This window comes from Neofelis nebulosa, chromosome 8 (genome assembly GCF_028018385.1).
Source record: "Neofelis nebulosa isolate mNeoNeb1 chromosome 8, mNeoNeb1.pri, whole genome shotgun sequence".
Lineage (NCBI taxonomy): Eukaryota > Metazoa > Chordata > Mammalia > Carnivora > Felidae > Neofelis > Neofelis nebulosa.
In genome coordinates, this window is record NC_080789.1 from 19,958,425 (window position 1) to 19,974,225 (window position 15,801).

Here is a 15,801-nt window from a genome sequence, read left to right on the forward strand (position 1 = left end):
TCTTCATACCTCCCTTCAAAAGACAAAAGTGAAATCAAGGACTTCATAACACACAATCATAAGACTATTCTTGGAAAAAGTATATATCATTCACTTAAAAAATCCACACCCGAATCATTTTAAGATTTTTGTTTATTATAAGAATTTTGTCCTTTCATTGTTTTGTTATTACAAAATGTGTTCATTATAATGAATTTTGTTCATTATTAGAACTAGCACCTAACTGTGATTATGACCTAAATTTTGTGATTGTTAACCAAGTGAAAGGTAAAATAATTTCCCTAATTTTTAGATTCATTTTTGGAGTTAAATACCCAACCTCTTTTCCTTTGTTTACTATGCCATTTTGGTCTCCCTTTGAAGGTAACTTAATTCTAGGTGACCCGGTTTTCTGCCACCAACCCCTGAGTAGGTTTGTGGTCGTGACGAGGAACAATGGGAGTGGCCAAAGGCCACAATCTACTCAGCAAACAGTACTTGCACAAAAAGTGAGATTAGGTTAATAAAAAGCAACCAGGATGCAGAACTGGCAAAACTTTGAAAATAAAGAGCTAGAGAATATTCTGGAAGCATGAAACACAGGCCAAAGAAGATGTAAAAGAGAGTGGCTTGGGGCAGCACCTGGGTAGCTCAGTGTTTAAGCATCTGACTCTTGATATCAGCCCAGGTCATGATCTCTCAGTCATGAAATTGAGCCAGGCTTCACACTGAGCATGGAGCCTGGTTGGGATTCCCTTTGCTTCTTTTTCTGCTCCTCCCCTGCTTGTCTTCTCTCTCTCTCTCTCTCTGTCTCTCTGTCTCTCTCCCTCAAAATAAATAAATAAACACTTAAAATAAAAAAAATAAATAAAAGAAAGTGGCTTATTGGCTGGAAGGAATTAATATGTAAAGTTGATTCATGATAGCCTGGGAGATTTGGTTACAAAGGGAATGTAAGAAACTATAACAAATTAAACATGATTGTGCTCAAGAATGTGGGTGTGGCCTTGTAAAAATTTAAACTAATCCTTTGATGTTGACTTTAACTTGTCCTCAGTTTTGATATCTTTGCATTAATAGTTTCATAATACAGAAGCATTACACTATGCTATTCCAGCTTGTTAAATTTAGCGGTTGTTTGAATCACATCTTTCTAATTCGATTTTCGGTAGGAAACCAAGCCATGTGGCTAAAACATAAATACATAAAATAAGGCATGCCAGGTATGGGAATGTTACGTTTGGGAGAAACTGGGTAAAAGACACATGAGATCTTTCTGTATTATTGTTTTATTACTACATGGAAATCTCCATTTATCTCAAAATAAGAGGATTAATTTAAAAAGGGTGGCACAAGGTCTTATTCCCACTCTCTTTTCCAACTGCTAAACTCTAAGTGGCCAGGACCTCCTCCCTCGATCATACACAAACCACTTTTATTAGTTTCTTTATGCAAGCAAATACAAACATACACTATTACTCCCTCCACCCTCTAACCCCTCTCACCCCCACCCACTAATAATGGCATATTTTGCTCTGCATCTTGCTTTTTTCCATGTAACAATGTATTGGAGATTTTTGCATACCAATGTATTAATTTAAAAAGAGTATTCTAGGGACGCCTGGGTAGCTCAGTCGGTTAAGCATCTGATTTCGGCTCAGGTCATGATCTCACGGTTCGTGAGTTCAAGCCCCATGGGGGACACTGTGCTGACAGCCCTGAGCCTGGAGCCGGCTTCAGATTCTTTGTCTTCTCTCTCTTCCCCTTCCCTGCTCACGCTCTGTCTCTCTCTCTCTCTCTCAAAAAAAAAAAAGATGAGGTGCCTGGGTGGCTCAGTCAGTTAGGTTAAGTGTCCGACTTTGGCTCAGGTCATGATCTCACGGTTCATGAGTTTGAGCCCCACATCCGGCTCTGTGCTGACAGCTCGGAGCCCGGAGCCTGCTTCAGATTCTGCATCTCCCTCTCTCTCTGCTCCTCCCCCATTCATGCTCTGTCTCTCTCTCTCTCAAAAATAAATAAAATATAAAAACAAATTTAAAAAAATTAAGAAAAAAAAGAGTATTCTATATAGACAGGGCTTTCCTTTGAGGTATTCTTTGGATAAACCATATTTATTTAGCCAGTCCTCCCTGATGGAAATCTGCATTGCTTCATCCTTTTGTTATTAAAAGTAATGCTTGGGGCGCCTGGGTGGCGCAGTCGGTTAAGCGTCCGACTTCAGCCAGGTCACGATCTCGCGGTCTGTGAGTTCGAGCCCCGCGTCAGGCTCTGGGCTGATGGCTCGGAGCCTGGAACCTGTTTCCGATTCTGTGTCTCCCTCTCTCTGTGCCCCTCCCCCGTTCATGCTCTGTCTCTCTCTGTCCCAAAAATAAATAAAAAACGTTGAAAAAAAAAAAATTAAAAAAAAAAAAAAAGTAATGCTGTAAGTACCCTTGCAGATATATTTTTGTCATCTTGATAGATGCCAAGTGCCTCCATAGAGACTGAATCTATTTACATTCCCAACAGCACATATGAAAGCCTGTTTCCCCTAAGTCTCACCAATATCAATACCAATGTTATCAAACATTTAGTTTTCTGCTGATCCAATCATGAAAAATGACATCAGTGAGTTTTAATTTGAATTTTTATCCCATTCATGAGGCTGAGCATCTTTCTATATGTCTAAAAGCTATTTGCTCATTTAACCAATATGCTGAAGAATAACAATGTTACAAGAAGATTTGTGATGAGAAAGCTGAGTTTGAATGTCATATTGGAAAAAGGTCCTCCCAGGATTATGGTTCTTATTTAAAATGCAATGGCTCTTAAAGTGTTCAACGTTGTTAAGAAATTCCAGAACATCAGATTGGTTGAACAATGTCATCATGTAAAAGGGGATCATCCTGAATACATCCATATCGCTGATCAATGACCAATGACCTTATCATCCCTAAAGGGATATTGCCCTAGGGGAAAAAATAACAATATCAATAGTGAATGCCCAAGAAATATGAATTCAACAAATATCAAAAGCCTTCATGGATCTTACATTCCAGTGAGGGAAGACTGATAATCAAAGTTAAGGGGCACCTGGGTGGCTTAGTTAGTTAAGAGACCGACTCTTGATTTCGGTTCAGATCATGATCTCACCATTCATGAGTTTGAGTCCTGTAGCAGGTCAGCAGGGAGCTTGCTTGGGATTCTTTCTCTCCCTCTCTCTCTGCCCCTCCCTTGCTCATGCACACACTTGCTCTCTCTCTCTCAAAATAAATAAATAAACATTAAAAAAATCAGTTAATCATATAGTTCGTTGCAAGATGATAGATGATACTATGGTGAATAATTAGACTAGATATGGGGGATCAGCAACACTAGCGTGCAATTTTATTTTATTATTTTTTTCAATGTTTATTTCTTTTTGAGAGAGAGAGCATGAGTGCGGAAGGGGCAGAGAGAGAGGGAGACAGAATTCGAAGCAGGCTCCAGGCTCTGAGCTGTCAGCACAGAGCCCGACGTGCGGCTCAAACTCACAAACTGAGAGACCATGACCTGAGCCAAAGTCAGATGCTTAACTGACTGAGTCACCCAGGCCCCCCACATGCAATTTTAAATAGGGCAATAGGCTTTACCAATATTTGAACAGAGGAGGAGGTAAAGGAGAAAGCCTGACAGTACCTGGAGGAAGGTACTCCATCTGGCAGAGGAACAGTCAAGGCAAAGGTCATGAGGAGGTGGTGTGCCTGACATGATCAAGACACAGGAAGGTGGGCCAGTGTGCTTGGAGGGAAGTGGAGGGAATGAGGGTAAGGCAAAACAGGAGACAAAGACAGTAGAGATAAGTTATAGGAGATAAGATCGAACATTGCTGGGGCCAAATGGATAAACCTGGTGTTATTCCCATCACTTCTTGCTCTTAATCTAAATCTTGCCTTTGCCTCAATGACTTAGTTTTCTAGGAGGGACAGAGATGATCTAGTGCTTTAGCTGCTCAAGTAGGCAGGAGAGCAGACAACCTAAACCGCCCCCCACCCCCCACCCCAGCACATGTGGACAAGTGCTTTATAGGCTGTTGGCTCCGGCAACAAGGTGACCATCTTCAGCCTTTTTCTCCTGTAAACCTGCTTTTCCTGAAGGCTTCCTTTCCTTGTTGAATTTAACACCTGCTCTTTGGACTGTCTGTGATTTGAGCATCTCACAAGTGGTTCGCCTTGTCAGCTCATTTCCCCATTTCTGAACGTCTTCCCTTTCAAGTTCACCTTGGGGTGCTATGAATCACAACTACCTCGGACATCACCACAAAGACTCAAGCTCTGCCTCTCACCCCTTCACCAATAAGTACCAAATATTATCTGTTCCTGACCTTTATATCCAGGACAAACACAGCTACTATTTTCTCAATAAAAAGCATTGTAGGGAGAGAAACTCTTCCCTTTTACAGGAGTCCAAGAGGATCTATCCCACTTCAGAATCAAGAGAAACCAGACAATGCCATGTGGGACTGAGATGAGCCATGAGAAACCAAGTCCAGGTTTCTGCAGGGTTCAAGGCCTGATGGGAAAGTCTCCTTGATGCATGGAACACTTCTTAAGTGGGCAAAACCACTGTTAACTGCAGATTTGCTTTTCTGCACTATTCTCCACATTGCTTTCTTCTTTGCTTCAAACTCTAGTCTCCTCTTGCCTCACCTTCTTTGTTTCCCCTTCCTGGCCCACGAACATAACAGAACGTTGCTCACCACGCAGCATGGCTGCAGGAGGGAGAGGCCCTACAATCTCTATAACCATCAAGTGGTAACAAACCTTGGTTGTCACCAACTTTACTATTCCCTCACCAACCAATGCAGGTTACACCACTTGGATAAAGATGGATCCTTCTAATGTTTAAGGAAAGCCCATTGCCACGGTCTAGGCACAGAGCTGGGAGGCATTTGAAAAGGATCAAGACCGGGGCGCCTGGGTGGTTCAGTCGGTTCAGCTGGCGTCCAACTTCAGCTCAGGTCACGATCCGTCTGTGAGTTCGAGCCCCGCGTCGGGCTCTGGGCTGATGGCTCAGAGCCTGGAGCCTGCTTCCAATTCTGTGTCTCCCTCTCTCTCTGCCCTCCCCCGTTCATGCTCTGTGTCTCTCTGTCTCAAAAATAAATATTTAAAAAAAAATTAAAAAAAAAAAAAGAAAAGGATCAAGACCTCCTGGGCACCAATGAAGTGACCCTCAAGAAAGGTAGAGGCTAAAACTCACCAAAAAAATCCCCAAAACCAAAAAACAAACAACAACAAAATGGTACAATGGCAACACAAAAGATGTCATAAGCTGCTGATAATTTGAGGGCTCTGACTTTGGGGGTGCAGTATCCAAAGGGATCTTACGCAGCTCCATCCAGGAATGCTTAAGCCTGACTCCCAAATCCTTGGAAGTGAGACAAAGTGTTGCTTTTGGCATGGGACGGACTTGGGCGTGAATTCCACTTCCATCATTTCTAACTGTGACATCAGTGTCATATTGATGATATTTCAACATCTGCTTAAACTTGGTTTCCTTGTATGAAAAATAGTCGGACATCCATCACGAGGATGCTGGGAAGGAAGCATGTGAACTGTTTTAGCACACACCTGGATCTGCCTCTTAACACACTCAATAAATGGCATCCATCAGGACCCATTCTTCCTTCAATACCGCCCAAGAAGCATCTTCCAGGGATTCTGTCCCACAGTCCGTTGGAAGTTCTACCGTCTGTCCTGGGCCCCTCCCGACGCCACTGGGTTCAGTGTTCAGGGTAAAGTCAGAACCGCCGGGCTCTGCACCCGCGGGCTCCCTACCGGTCCCGGCCGCCAGGAGCGCGCTCCCCCGCGTCGTCGGACCTGGGTCTGTCCGCGGGACGGCTGGGTCGGGACCCTTTCCACCGCAGCGACAACGCCGCCCTCTCTGCCCGGCCCCGGGCCCCCGCCGCCCAGCCCTCACCTGATGTAGGGGAGGAAGGGGTTGACGTGCCCCGAGAGCACCGCAACCACGTAGGAGATGATGAAGGCGGCGGACGACCAGGTCACCAGAAGAAAGGGCACGAAGGCCATTCCCCTCAGGAAGCACAGCATCGCGCCGCCGCCGGGAGGGCGCTGCGCCCGGCGGGGCCCGGCGCGGGACGCGGGGCGCGGGAGTCGCGCACGTGCTGGCCCGCAGGCGGCGGCTGGACGGGAGGCTCCGCGACGGCGGGGCAGGCCCGGCCTCGGACGGAGGAAGGCGCGGAGAGCCCAGCGAGGCGGCGGGCGGCGAGGCGGCCGGCCGGGGGTGGGTGGGGCGCGGGCGGCCCGGGCTTGTTGCGAAACCGGTGAAGTCACAAAACGGCGGCCCCCGCGGGCTTGGAGGCGCGCGGCGACCTCCTAGCGGCGCCGGACTCCTTTCGCTTTTGGTTCGGACTCGGCGGGGGTCGGCGCGGGAGGGCGGGGATGCCCGGGGCCGTCCCAGCCGGCCCGGCCTCCGCAGCTCTTGAGCAACTCGGGAGAAACGATCAGGACCTCCGGGCCCTCCTTCTTCCCTCGGGGTTTCCGGGATGCTGGGCCTCGAACCCCAGGGGCTTCCCCTCCGTGGTACGGCCACCTGCCCGTCGCGGGGGGGAGAGCGTGGCCCCCGCGAGGCGACACCCACCCCATCCCGCGGCTGCTGCTGCTGCTGCTGCCTGCAGGGGTCGGGTCAGAAGTACGGTGACGTTCACCAACTCACGGGGCACGGACGTGACACCCACCTGGATGCTGCCCACAAGGAAACCTAGAGCGTGGAAGGGGCCCGTGGGAGTCCAGGTCGGACTGACTTCAAGCGGGGCCCGAAGCGGCTCTTTGTGCGTCACAGTTCTGCTTTCCCCTAGAGCAGACCTGGAGTGTTTCCTAGAAGTTAGATTTCCCTTTCCCCGCTGACGGATCAGGGTTAGCCCACGCTGGGAGCCATGACCTAAGATGAGTAATGGGGACCTCATACATTTCAAACACTGCGAAAAGAATTTGTGTCCTGTAGGCACTTGTGAGCCCTGGTGATTTTGAGGGATAGTTTATAGATTCTGAGCCCGGGGTCTGTGTCGGAGGTCATGGGGGTCTCATGGGGACCAAACGTGGATTCATTTCAGTCATATAAACATTTCTTGGGTGCAAACCCTGCTAGGGGACAGGATGTAAAGATTAAATAGTACCATGGGGCCTAAGAGACTGACATCAAAATTAAATAAAATTACATGGAATATTACATAGAATATTTTTTAAAAAGGAAAAGAGGCATGTGCAGAACTGACAGGCCAGCGCTCAGAAAGGTATTAGGGAAGTCTTCCTGACAGATGATACTAGAGTTTTCGAAAGTAAAAGATTGCTAACCAGACAAAGAAAGGGGAGAGTAGCATTCCAGGCCAAGGAAGCAATAAGAGAAAATGCGTAGAGTGGTGTTGCTTATATTTCTGGAACTAGAAAAAGCACTCACATAAGTGTAAAGCAGAGAATGGAGAGGTGGGCAAAGAGGCCATCTCACAGGAGCCCTGGTAATTATTTTTATTTCACTTTTTGTTTTCATTTTTGCTTTGTGGTAGTGAGGAAATTACAGGAATATGGACAGCCCTGTATCTCAGATCACTGTGGCTGTGGGAGGAGTGACCACCATGTTGAATAAAACAGAGGCTTTAAATTAAGGCTTTTAAAAATCAGAAGAGCTGTCATCCATGGTAACCCCCCTTACATCCACACCTTGGTTTCTGCTTTCTGTAAACCACTCTCTTCCCTGGTCTTCCTTCCCTTTCCCTATGCCCTCCTTTCCCCCCTACTCTACTACTGATTCATCTGATTTTTTTTAATGTATATTTATTTTTTAATGTATATTTATTTATTTTGAGAGAGAGAGAGAGAGCACGAGCAGAGAAGGGACAGGGAAAGAGAGAATCCCAAGCAGGATCCATGCACCAGCATAGAGCCCACTGAAGGGCTCGATCCCACAACCATGAGACTGAAATCAAGAGTCAGACACTCAACTGACTGAGCCACCCAGGTGCCCCTGATTCTCTGATTTTAAAATACCCTCCCTGGGGCGCCTGGGTGGCTTGGTCGGTTAAGCGTCTGACTTCGGCTCAGGTCATGATCTCACGGTCCATGAGTTCAAGACCTGCGTCGGGCTCTGTGCTGACAGCTCAGAGCCTGGAGCCTATTTCAGATTCTGTGTCTCCCTCTCTCTCTGCCCCTCCCCTGTTCATGCTCTGTCTCTCTCTGTCTCAAAAATAAATAAACGTTAAAAAAAAATTTAAAAATAAAATACCCTCCCTGAGGCAGAGAAATTATCACATTAAATATAACTCAACTGATCACCTTATCCTTTCATTGCTTATGGTTGCTTAAGCAACCCAATTGGCTAGTCATTGTTAATACAAACACAATAAGAATTGTCTGACAATAATAGTAATAGATATTTTGTTTTTTAAAATAAGTACGTATACATGCATATATTTAAAATAGGTATATAACTATAACTGACCATTTATACTTCATATGGGGTCAAGCAGCTCTGAGAAGCACAGTGTTGCTTTCCTTTCTATAAGCCTTCCATACCATACATCATGAAACACCCTCTCCTTGGAATAGCAAAGTTTATGATAGGAATGTAAAAGTCCTGGAAAACAACCTTACTGGTGAAGGAAATCAGAATATGTCACTTCAAAACATGCCTCTTTGACATAATTATTTTGAGCTGAAGGCAATTAATCAGCAATAAAACAGGAAAATTTCTCTACACTCCTCCTTTCTGTCTAAAGGCAGGATATAAATTTCCTTTGCTGGAGATAGCTCTAAACTCAGCCCAGAAGTGCCACAAGAGGAATCTGCAAACTTTGCTCCATTGGTTTCCCCTCATATATTTACCTTCCCCCGGTTTCTGCCCGTGAAAGCCTAAAACCCTTTCCCTCTGTCCTGTTATTTCTAAGTTGATTGTTCCTTTGTTAAGATGCTATACAAAGTTCTAGCTGCCACTTTGAGTTACCCATCCCTGAGTGTCTCCCACATATATAGTTGACCCTTGAATAACACAGGTTTGAACTACACAGGTCCACTTACATGCTGATTTTTCTTTTGAAGAATAGAGCACGGTGCATTCTTGTAATTTTCTTGACATTTTCTTTTCTCCAGCTCACTTTATTGTAAGAATAGAGTATATTACACCTATACACACAAAATATGTGTTAATAGACTGTGTATGTTATCAGTAAGGCTTCCAGTTAACAGTAGGCTATTAGTAGTTAAGTTTTTGGAGAGTCAAAAGTTATACATGGATTTTCGATTGCATGGGGGTTGGTGCCCCAAACCCCACATTGTTCAAAAGTCAACTGAATATGAGATATACATATTAATAAAATTTGGTCTTTCTCTTATTAATCTGTCTTTTATTAAAGAGACCCAGCCAAGAACCTAAAAGAGGAGAAAAAAAATAATTTTCCTTCTCTACACTGTTAGGATATTTTTTTAATTTTTTTAATGTTTTATTTATTTCTGAGAGAGAGAGTACGAGTGGGGAAGAGGCAGAGAGCGAGGGAGACACAGAATCCGAAGCAGGCTCCAGGCTCTGAGCTGTCAGCACAAGAGCCCTATATGGGGCTTGAACCCACGAGCTGTGAGATCATGACCTGAGCAGAAGAGAGATGCTCAGCTGACTGAACCACCCAGGCGCCCTCTTTAGGATTTTTAATGAAAGTTGTGCTTCTCCCCTTGAATTAATTCCTGACTTTCTCTCTGTCAAAGCCACACTGACTCAAAGTAAGGATCTGGTTAGACTGCCCTTTTGAAGATGAAGACATTCTTCCTTGGTGACCACAATTTGTTGAAATTATGCTTCCTGATCTAAATAATTTTCACATGAGCACTTAGGTATCATCTCCCTTTTATGGCTGAGGAAATAAGGCTCAAATTCATGGAGCTAGTTAATGGAGATGCAGAATTTGAATCCAGATCTATGTGGCTCAAAAACTTGTAACCCTAACCATTGTGAGGAGCTCTCACTCTTCAAATTCCAAAGCTCTAAAATTTTAGAAACTCCTTATGATATATGCAGTTATCTTTTATTATTATGTAAGTATTTATGAATACATTGGATTTGAAAAACATTTCAAAATATTACACATTATTTAACAGTAAAAATAAGAAGCATCTATAGAGAAGCATCTACAATTCTCTGCCAACAAGTCAACTTTCCCAATTTCCTAATTATCATTTGGTTCTTACTCATAGGAATATTCAAAATCAAGTTGTAATTACAAATTTGTAGCTTTATTATCTTTATGTATTAAATATCTACTCCATGTTATTATAATTTTTGGGTTACTGGTTTTCATTACTCTATATTTGTCCGTTGAATTAATGCACTATACTTCACTGCCCCCAATACTAAGCATGTGTATTAATCCAAGTACTTCCCTATTTTAAATAACATTCTACAAGTATCTCAGTTGTTTCGGTATTTCTTTTTTCCTTTAGGTAAATTTCCATGAGTGGGATTGCTGTGCCAAAGGGCAAGATGAACATTTTAAAATCTGTAAACATCCTAAATTATTTGAAACTATTGTATCAATTTCATTGCTTCTAATAACCTGTGTGTAACAGTTTCATTATATATTACCTGTCTATATTTTTAGTGTTATATAATACCTATGAAATACTACTTGAGACTTTAGCATACTTCCTTTTAAAGTTTTGATCCCTTATTTCACTGTTGTGATAGAGACCACTAGCTACCCAGTGCAGCATCCGTTTTTCCTTTCTCCTTAGTAATAAATCCCCAACTTAGAATGGACACATTTTGCCCCCACACAAAAGGATTACATTTCCCAGCTTCCCTTGCAGCTAGGGGTGGCTGTGTGACTTGGTTCTGTCCACTTATTAACATATAAGTGTTATATGATAGAAGAAGGCTGCTCAAGGGAAACTGACTTGCAACATAATGGGATGGCTAGATTCCAGCAGCCATCTTGGACTATGCAGTCATTGACCTTGAGGAAAGAAGCTGTAAGTGAAAACAGTGGAGCAAAAAGATGGGTGTCATCGTCCCTGTTGACATTATGGAGCTGCTGAGGCAGCCCTGATTTTTGTCTAGCTCTAGGCTTCTCTTATATGAAAGAGAAATAAACTTCCACTTTACTTAAAACACTATTATTTAGGGAATTTTCTCTTACGTGTAGCCACAACTAATACTTCCCATATTAGTTATCACGTCCCGTTTATGGTGTCTCTAAATCTCAGGTCCCCAAGTTGTCTGATAGGCCATATTCCTAGAAAACTGAGTATAAATTCATTTTTCTAAATACCACCTTTGTAATACTATAATGTATCCTCTTGTAAATTACCCCATCATATATCCCCTTTGTAAATCTAGATTTGCATATGCTAAATTTGCTTAAGAGGCTTATTTCTTCTACCAAGTAATGATAATTTACAAACTCAAACTGCAGTCTTTTGGTTTCCCTCTTAAAGTGTGCTTTTATATCCCTGGAGTTCCCATTTTCAGGCACCATATTAAGTTATCTTAGTTGAATATTAGATATTGTATTTGAAAAATTATTTTTAGAAATATTTTTAGAAATCATTTTAGGTCTTAAATGATACTGGCTTTCTCCAGTGAGTATTCTGTTTACTTCTTACTTGCACCAGGGACACTTGCTATTCAGCATCATCTGAATATCATTTTAGGGCTTGAGGTTTTCTATCCACCCAGATAGCTTGAAGCCAGACTTATGGTATATATGAGGGCTGGTTGTTTCTTCTTCACCATTCCTTCAGCTCCATAGCCCTGGCCTCCAAGACTTATTACCCTGACCATAACCTATAAGGTAGTTGAAAGCCCTGCTCAGTGGCCTCTCCTGATAACAGATGTCCCTAAGCAAACACAGCCCCAGAGCTGGGCTCACTTCTCTGGATTTCTATTCTTTTGGGGGATGTTGGCCCCAAAACTGCTCATAATTTGGTTAAATCTTTGATACTTCTAGGAAGATGTTTTTATATTTCCCCAGATTTTTCATTTGTCTGAATTTCCTAGTCCATCATTATTAGAAGAAGAAGCTGGGGTACCGCATTAGGGCCATTTATTTTACTAGAAATATAGCATATTTTTTGCAAAAGCAACAAAAAAAATTACAGTTCAGCAACTTGGTCACTTGTCATTACCCAGCTCTTTAATACCAGATAAAAAAGTATAAAAATTAGCACTGTAAATCCCATTTCCCTCACCATGTCTTTATTTATTGTATATATTTTTACCTACAGGCAGTAAAAACTTGAATTATTTCTCCATTCTACAATTCGCAGTATCCTCTCTCCTTGAATGTGGACTGAACTTAGTGATGTGCCTTTGAAGCCTACAGTATGGAAGAGAAATAAAGTATCTCTACCAGAGGAGAAATCTGGCAGATACCACATTAACCAGATGACCCAAGTTAACCTGATAATAAATCAGTAATAGATTGAGACTCTATATATTATTATATACATATAATAATGCAATGTGATGAGAGTTAACTTGATAATAAATCAGTAATAAATTAATACTCTCTATATTATTATACACATACAATAATACGATGTGATAAGAAGAAGGTACATCACCTCTGTGGTATTTTCCCCCAAACCCATACCCACACCATGGTTTAATCATAAGAAAACAAACTGAAGGCCATTCTATAAAATACCTGATTAGTACCTTCTAAGTGTCAAAGTTATGAAAAACAATAAAAGACTGAAAAACTGTCCCATATTAGGACAAAGGAGACATGATGACTAAATGCAATATGGTATCCCAAATTAGATCCTGGAACAGAAAACTTAGTGGAACCTTAGTGGAAAAACTGGAGACATCTGGACAAAGCCTGTAGCATAGCTGATGGTAACATGAGATGTTACTATTGGGAGCACATGGGTCATGTATCATCTCAATTTCTTTGCCACCTCTGCAACTTTTCTATAAATGTAAAATTATTCCAAAATAAGTTTAAAAGTTACATTTATTTACTCCTAGATCAATGTTAAGATCTCATATTTAAAATCTCACACTTCATTAGTCACCTTATGATGATCATATTGCTTTTCTAAATTATATTGTAAAAACAGAAAGCATATATTGTGGCAGAAATGATTAGATGTTCACCTAGAAAGAAGGTTCCTGCTCCTTTTTCGTTGTGTAGCTCTTGCTGGGAAGGAATTTTCTCAGACACGGACCTCATTTCCTCCTGGTGGGATCATACTAGTTCTTGCCAATGGAAGATGTGAGTCATTCTCCAGTACAGGGGGTGAAAAAGTGAGTATGCCTTTTTTACTTTCTCTCCTCCCCCATCAACTGGCTAGATGTCAGTGCCCATGATGACCTTGGAAGCCACATGTTATGGATTGAGACTGTCAACCTAGGTCCCTGAACAACTTTGTGAAGCAATGTACTCCACCCAAACCCCCACACCCCACCATTAAGAAGCACTCCTCTGGGCCTTTTCATAAATGAGAAACTGAAGCTTTTAAGATTTCTGGGTCTTTCTACTATAGCAGCTCACATTATCTTAACTAGGATGTACATCTACTTCACTTGAGTCTCCCACCTTCCCTAACTCATCTGAACTAGGTTGACCTTACATGGTATTTCCAGATTCACAGAGTCAGGTAGAGGTTAACAAACATTGCTATGAACAATAAACACAGGAGAACTAAAGTGAATAAGAAGTACTGCAATTCAATACATTTAGAATTAAAATAGCATGTTTTTCAATGCATGGCAGTGGCACAGGGATCTTTCCACCCAAGTGGCATGTCACCATCGTTCTTCCAAGAGCCCTTGGAAAAAGTCCAATAAATTTATCGGAGCGAATGTGTGTTACCATTGCTTGGAAAAAAAGGGCACACATACCAACATGTACCATCTCTTTTAAAAGCACTATATAAAAGTTGTCTCCTTTTTATGATCAGGAAGAAACTTAAAATATGCTCTTGGGGTTAGGGGTTAGGTGGAATCCCTTCCCTGTATTCCTGCTTCTGGCACAGGGATATTGTCACCATGGGGATGTCATGACTCAGTCTTGGTCGCTGTGTGAATGGCCCACTCTGTGTGTGTGTGTGTGTGTGTGTGTGTGTGTGTGTGTCTTTATTATAGCAGGGACCCCTGAGTTGTGAATGCATTCTGGGCCCTGTTCCCAAGTACAGAAACCAGTCACCCATCTGTATACAAAGGCAGGAAATTTCAACATGTTCTCAACACATTTTGAATAGGACAGAAATTACAAAGTGAGCCAGATTTTTCTAGTGCCTAAACTATACTCACTTGTGCATAATGAATCCTTAAAGACAAATTGTTCATTTTCTTTTTAGATTGTTCATCTGGCAAACTTCCTTCAGGATATTCTCCAAAACTGTAAACTCCATAAGGACAGGACTTTCTGCTTTTTTCACTGCTATATTCGCAGGTTTGGAACAGCGCTTGACATGGGTAGTTTAATGAATATTTGATGAATGGATTCACCACAGCAGTGACCTGCTTCAGGATGTCTCCCCTAATACTCCCAAGGTCTGACCTCTGTGCCACTCCTATGCATTCAGAAACATTCTGGGCTACTTCTATTATATATTCTATTATATATTCGACTAAATGTCCACGATGTTAACTTGTCAGTCTACCCACTAGAGTCTAAACTCTTTGTGAGCAGGAAATGAATCTCCTTTATTTGTATCTCCAGTGCCAAGCACTGACACAAAATAAATGATTAATAAATGGCTTTTTGTGACAAAGTCTATACATACATGCTTGATACCAGCTTAATTGTACCAGCTTAACAGCTTTATACAATTGTATATACAACTATATGTACCATCAACATATTAACATCTCTTAAGAGGTGCTATTAATCCCATATCACTGAGTACAGAAATCAAAGCTGTGGCAAAGGTTTAGAAATTTCAGTTACTCAAAGGGAGAGAAACCAGAGCCTTTTGTGTGAGTGACACCAGTTAGTGAAGATAACTGATAATTACAAGTTACTACATGTTTGGGCAATGATACCAGATACTTCTTCAGTTTCAGAATATTTTCTGGTAGGTGTTTTTATGCTACCAGAGATAAAGAAGAAAGAACACATGGGAGAAATTTGGGAATTTCCATTTTGACAATGAGGGTGAGAATTTCTTGTAAATTTTAAGAGGTCTTTTTTTCTCCCTTCCCCTTGATACTTTCTAAATTAACTTGCAAATATAGGAACTCATATGACCTGACTTTCTCAGTTTAACTAATCTAAATCTCTATTTATGGCAACAGTCCCACATCGGGTTTTATTATGAGGTGCAGTTCATGCTTTAGTTACCACTATCTATGGAAAAACTGAGGTATGATACTCATGTTTACTATGATGTCATGAATAAATTTCTCTACACAGTAAAAATATTACAGAAGAGTGGGGAAGGCTTTGTCAGTTTGATAGCCTGACATGAATTACACAAGACTTGAACATGTCTGGGATAATGATGGAAAAATCAGGACACCAGGCAATTATTTGCCTCCCCCATCCAAAAAAGAAAGTAGTAAGAGGTTAGAGTGGGAGAGAGCCAAAGCATAAGAGACTCTTAAAAACTGGGAACAAGCTGAGGGTTGATGGGGGGTGGGAGGGAGGGGAAGGTGGGTAATGGGTATTGAGGAGGGCACCTTTTGGGATGAGCACTGGGTGTTGTATGGAAACCAATTTGACAATAAATTTCATATATTGAAAAAAAATAAAAAAAGAAAGTAGTTTTTTTGAAGGAGGCATTTCTTTTATAATTATTTTACTTAATTAATAATCAATATCTTATTGAAGAACCAACTATCTAGGATTTGTGC

General features: G+C 42.0%; 1 protein-coding gene and 1 long non-coding RNA gene across 5 annotated transcripts in view; one reads left to right on the plus strand and one right to left on the minus strand.

Annotated features, from left to right (window-relative positions):
• DRAM1 (DNA damage regulated autophagy modulator 1) overlaps positions 1 to 6,178 on the minus strand; it is a 47,331-nt gene extending 41,153 nt beyond the window's left edge. For all 4 annotated transcript variants that reach the window (XR_009265408.1, XR_009265407.1, XM_058741615.1 and 1 more), the window contains exon 1: positions 5,917 to 6,178. Coding sequence is in view for 2 of the 4 variants with exons in the window: in XM_058741615.1 (XP_058597598.1) it covers positions 5,917 to 6,047 (131 nt within the window). In the remaining 2 variants the exon portion in view is untranslated. The remainder of the gene's footprint in view (positions 1 to 5,916) is intronic.
• A 339-nt stretch (positions 6,179 to 6,517) lies between these two features.
• On the plus strand, positions 6,518 to 14,706 carry LOC131519008 (uncharacterized). The gene is made up of 3 exons (XR_009265409.1): positions 6,518 to 6,749; positions 13,136 to 13,248; positions 14,304 to 14,706. It is a non-coding gene; the product is annotated as an uncharacterized LOC131519008 (long non-coding RNA).
• Positions 14,707 to 15,801: the final 1,095 nt, after the last annotated feature.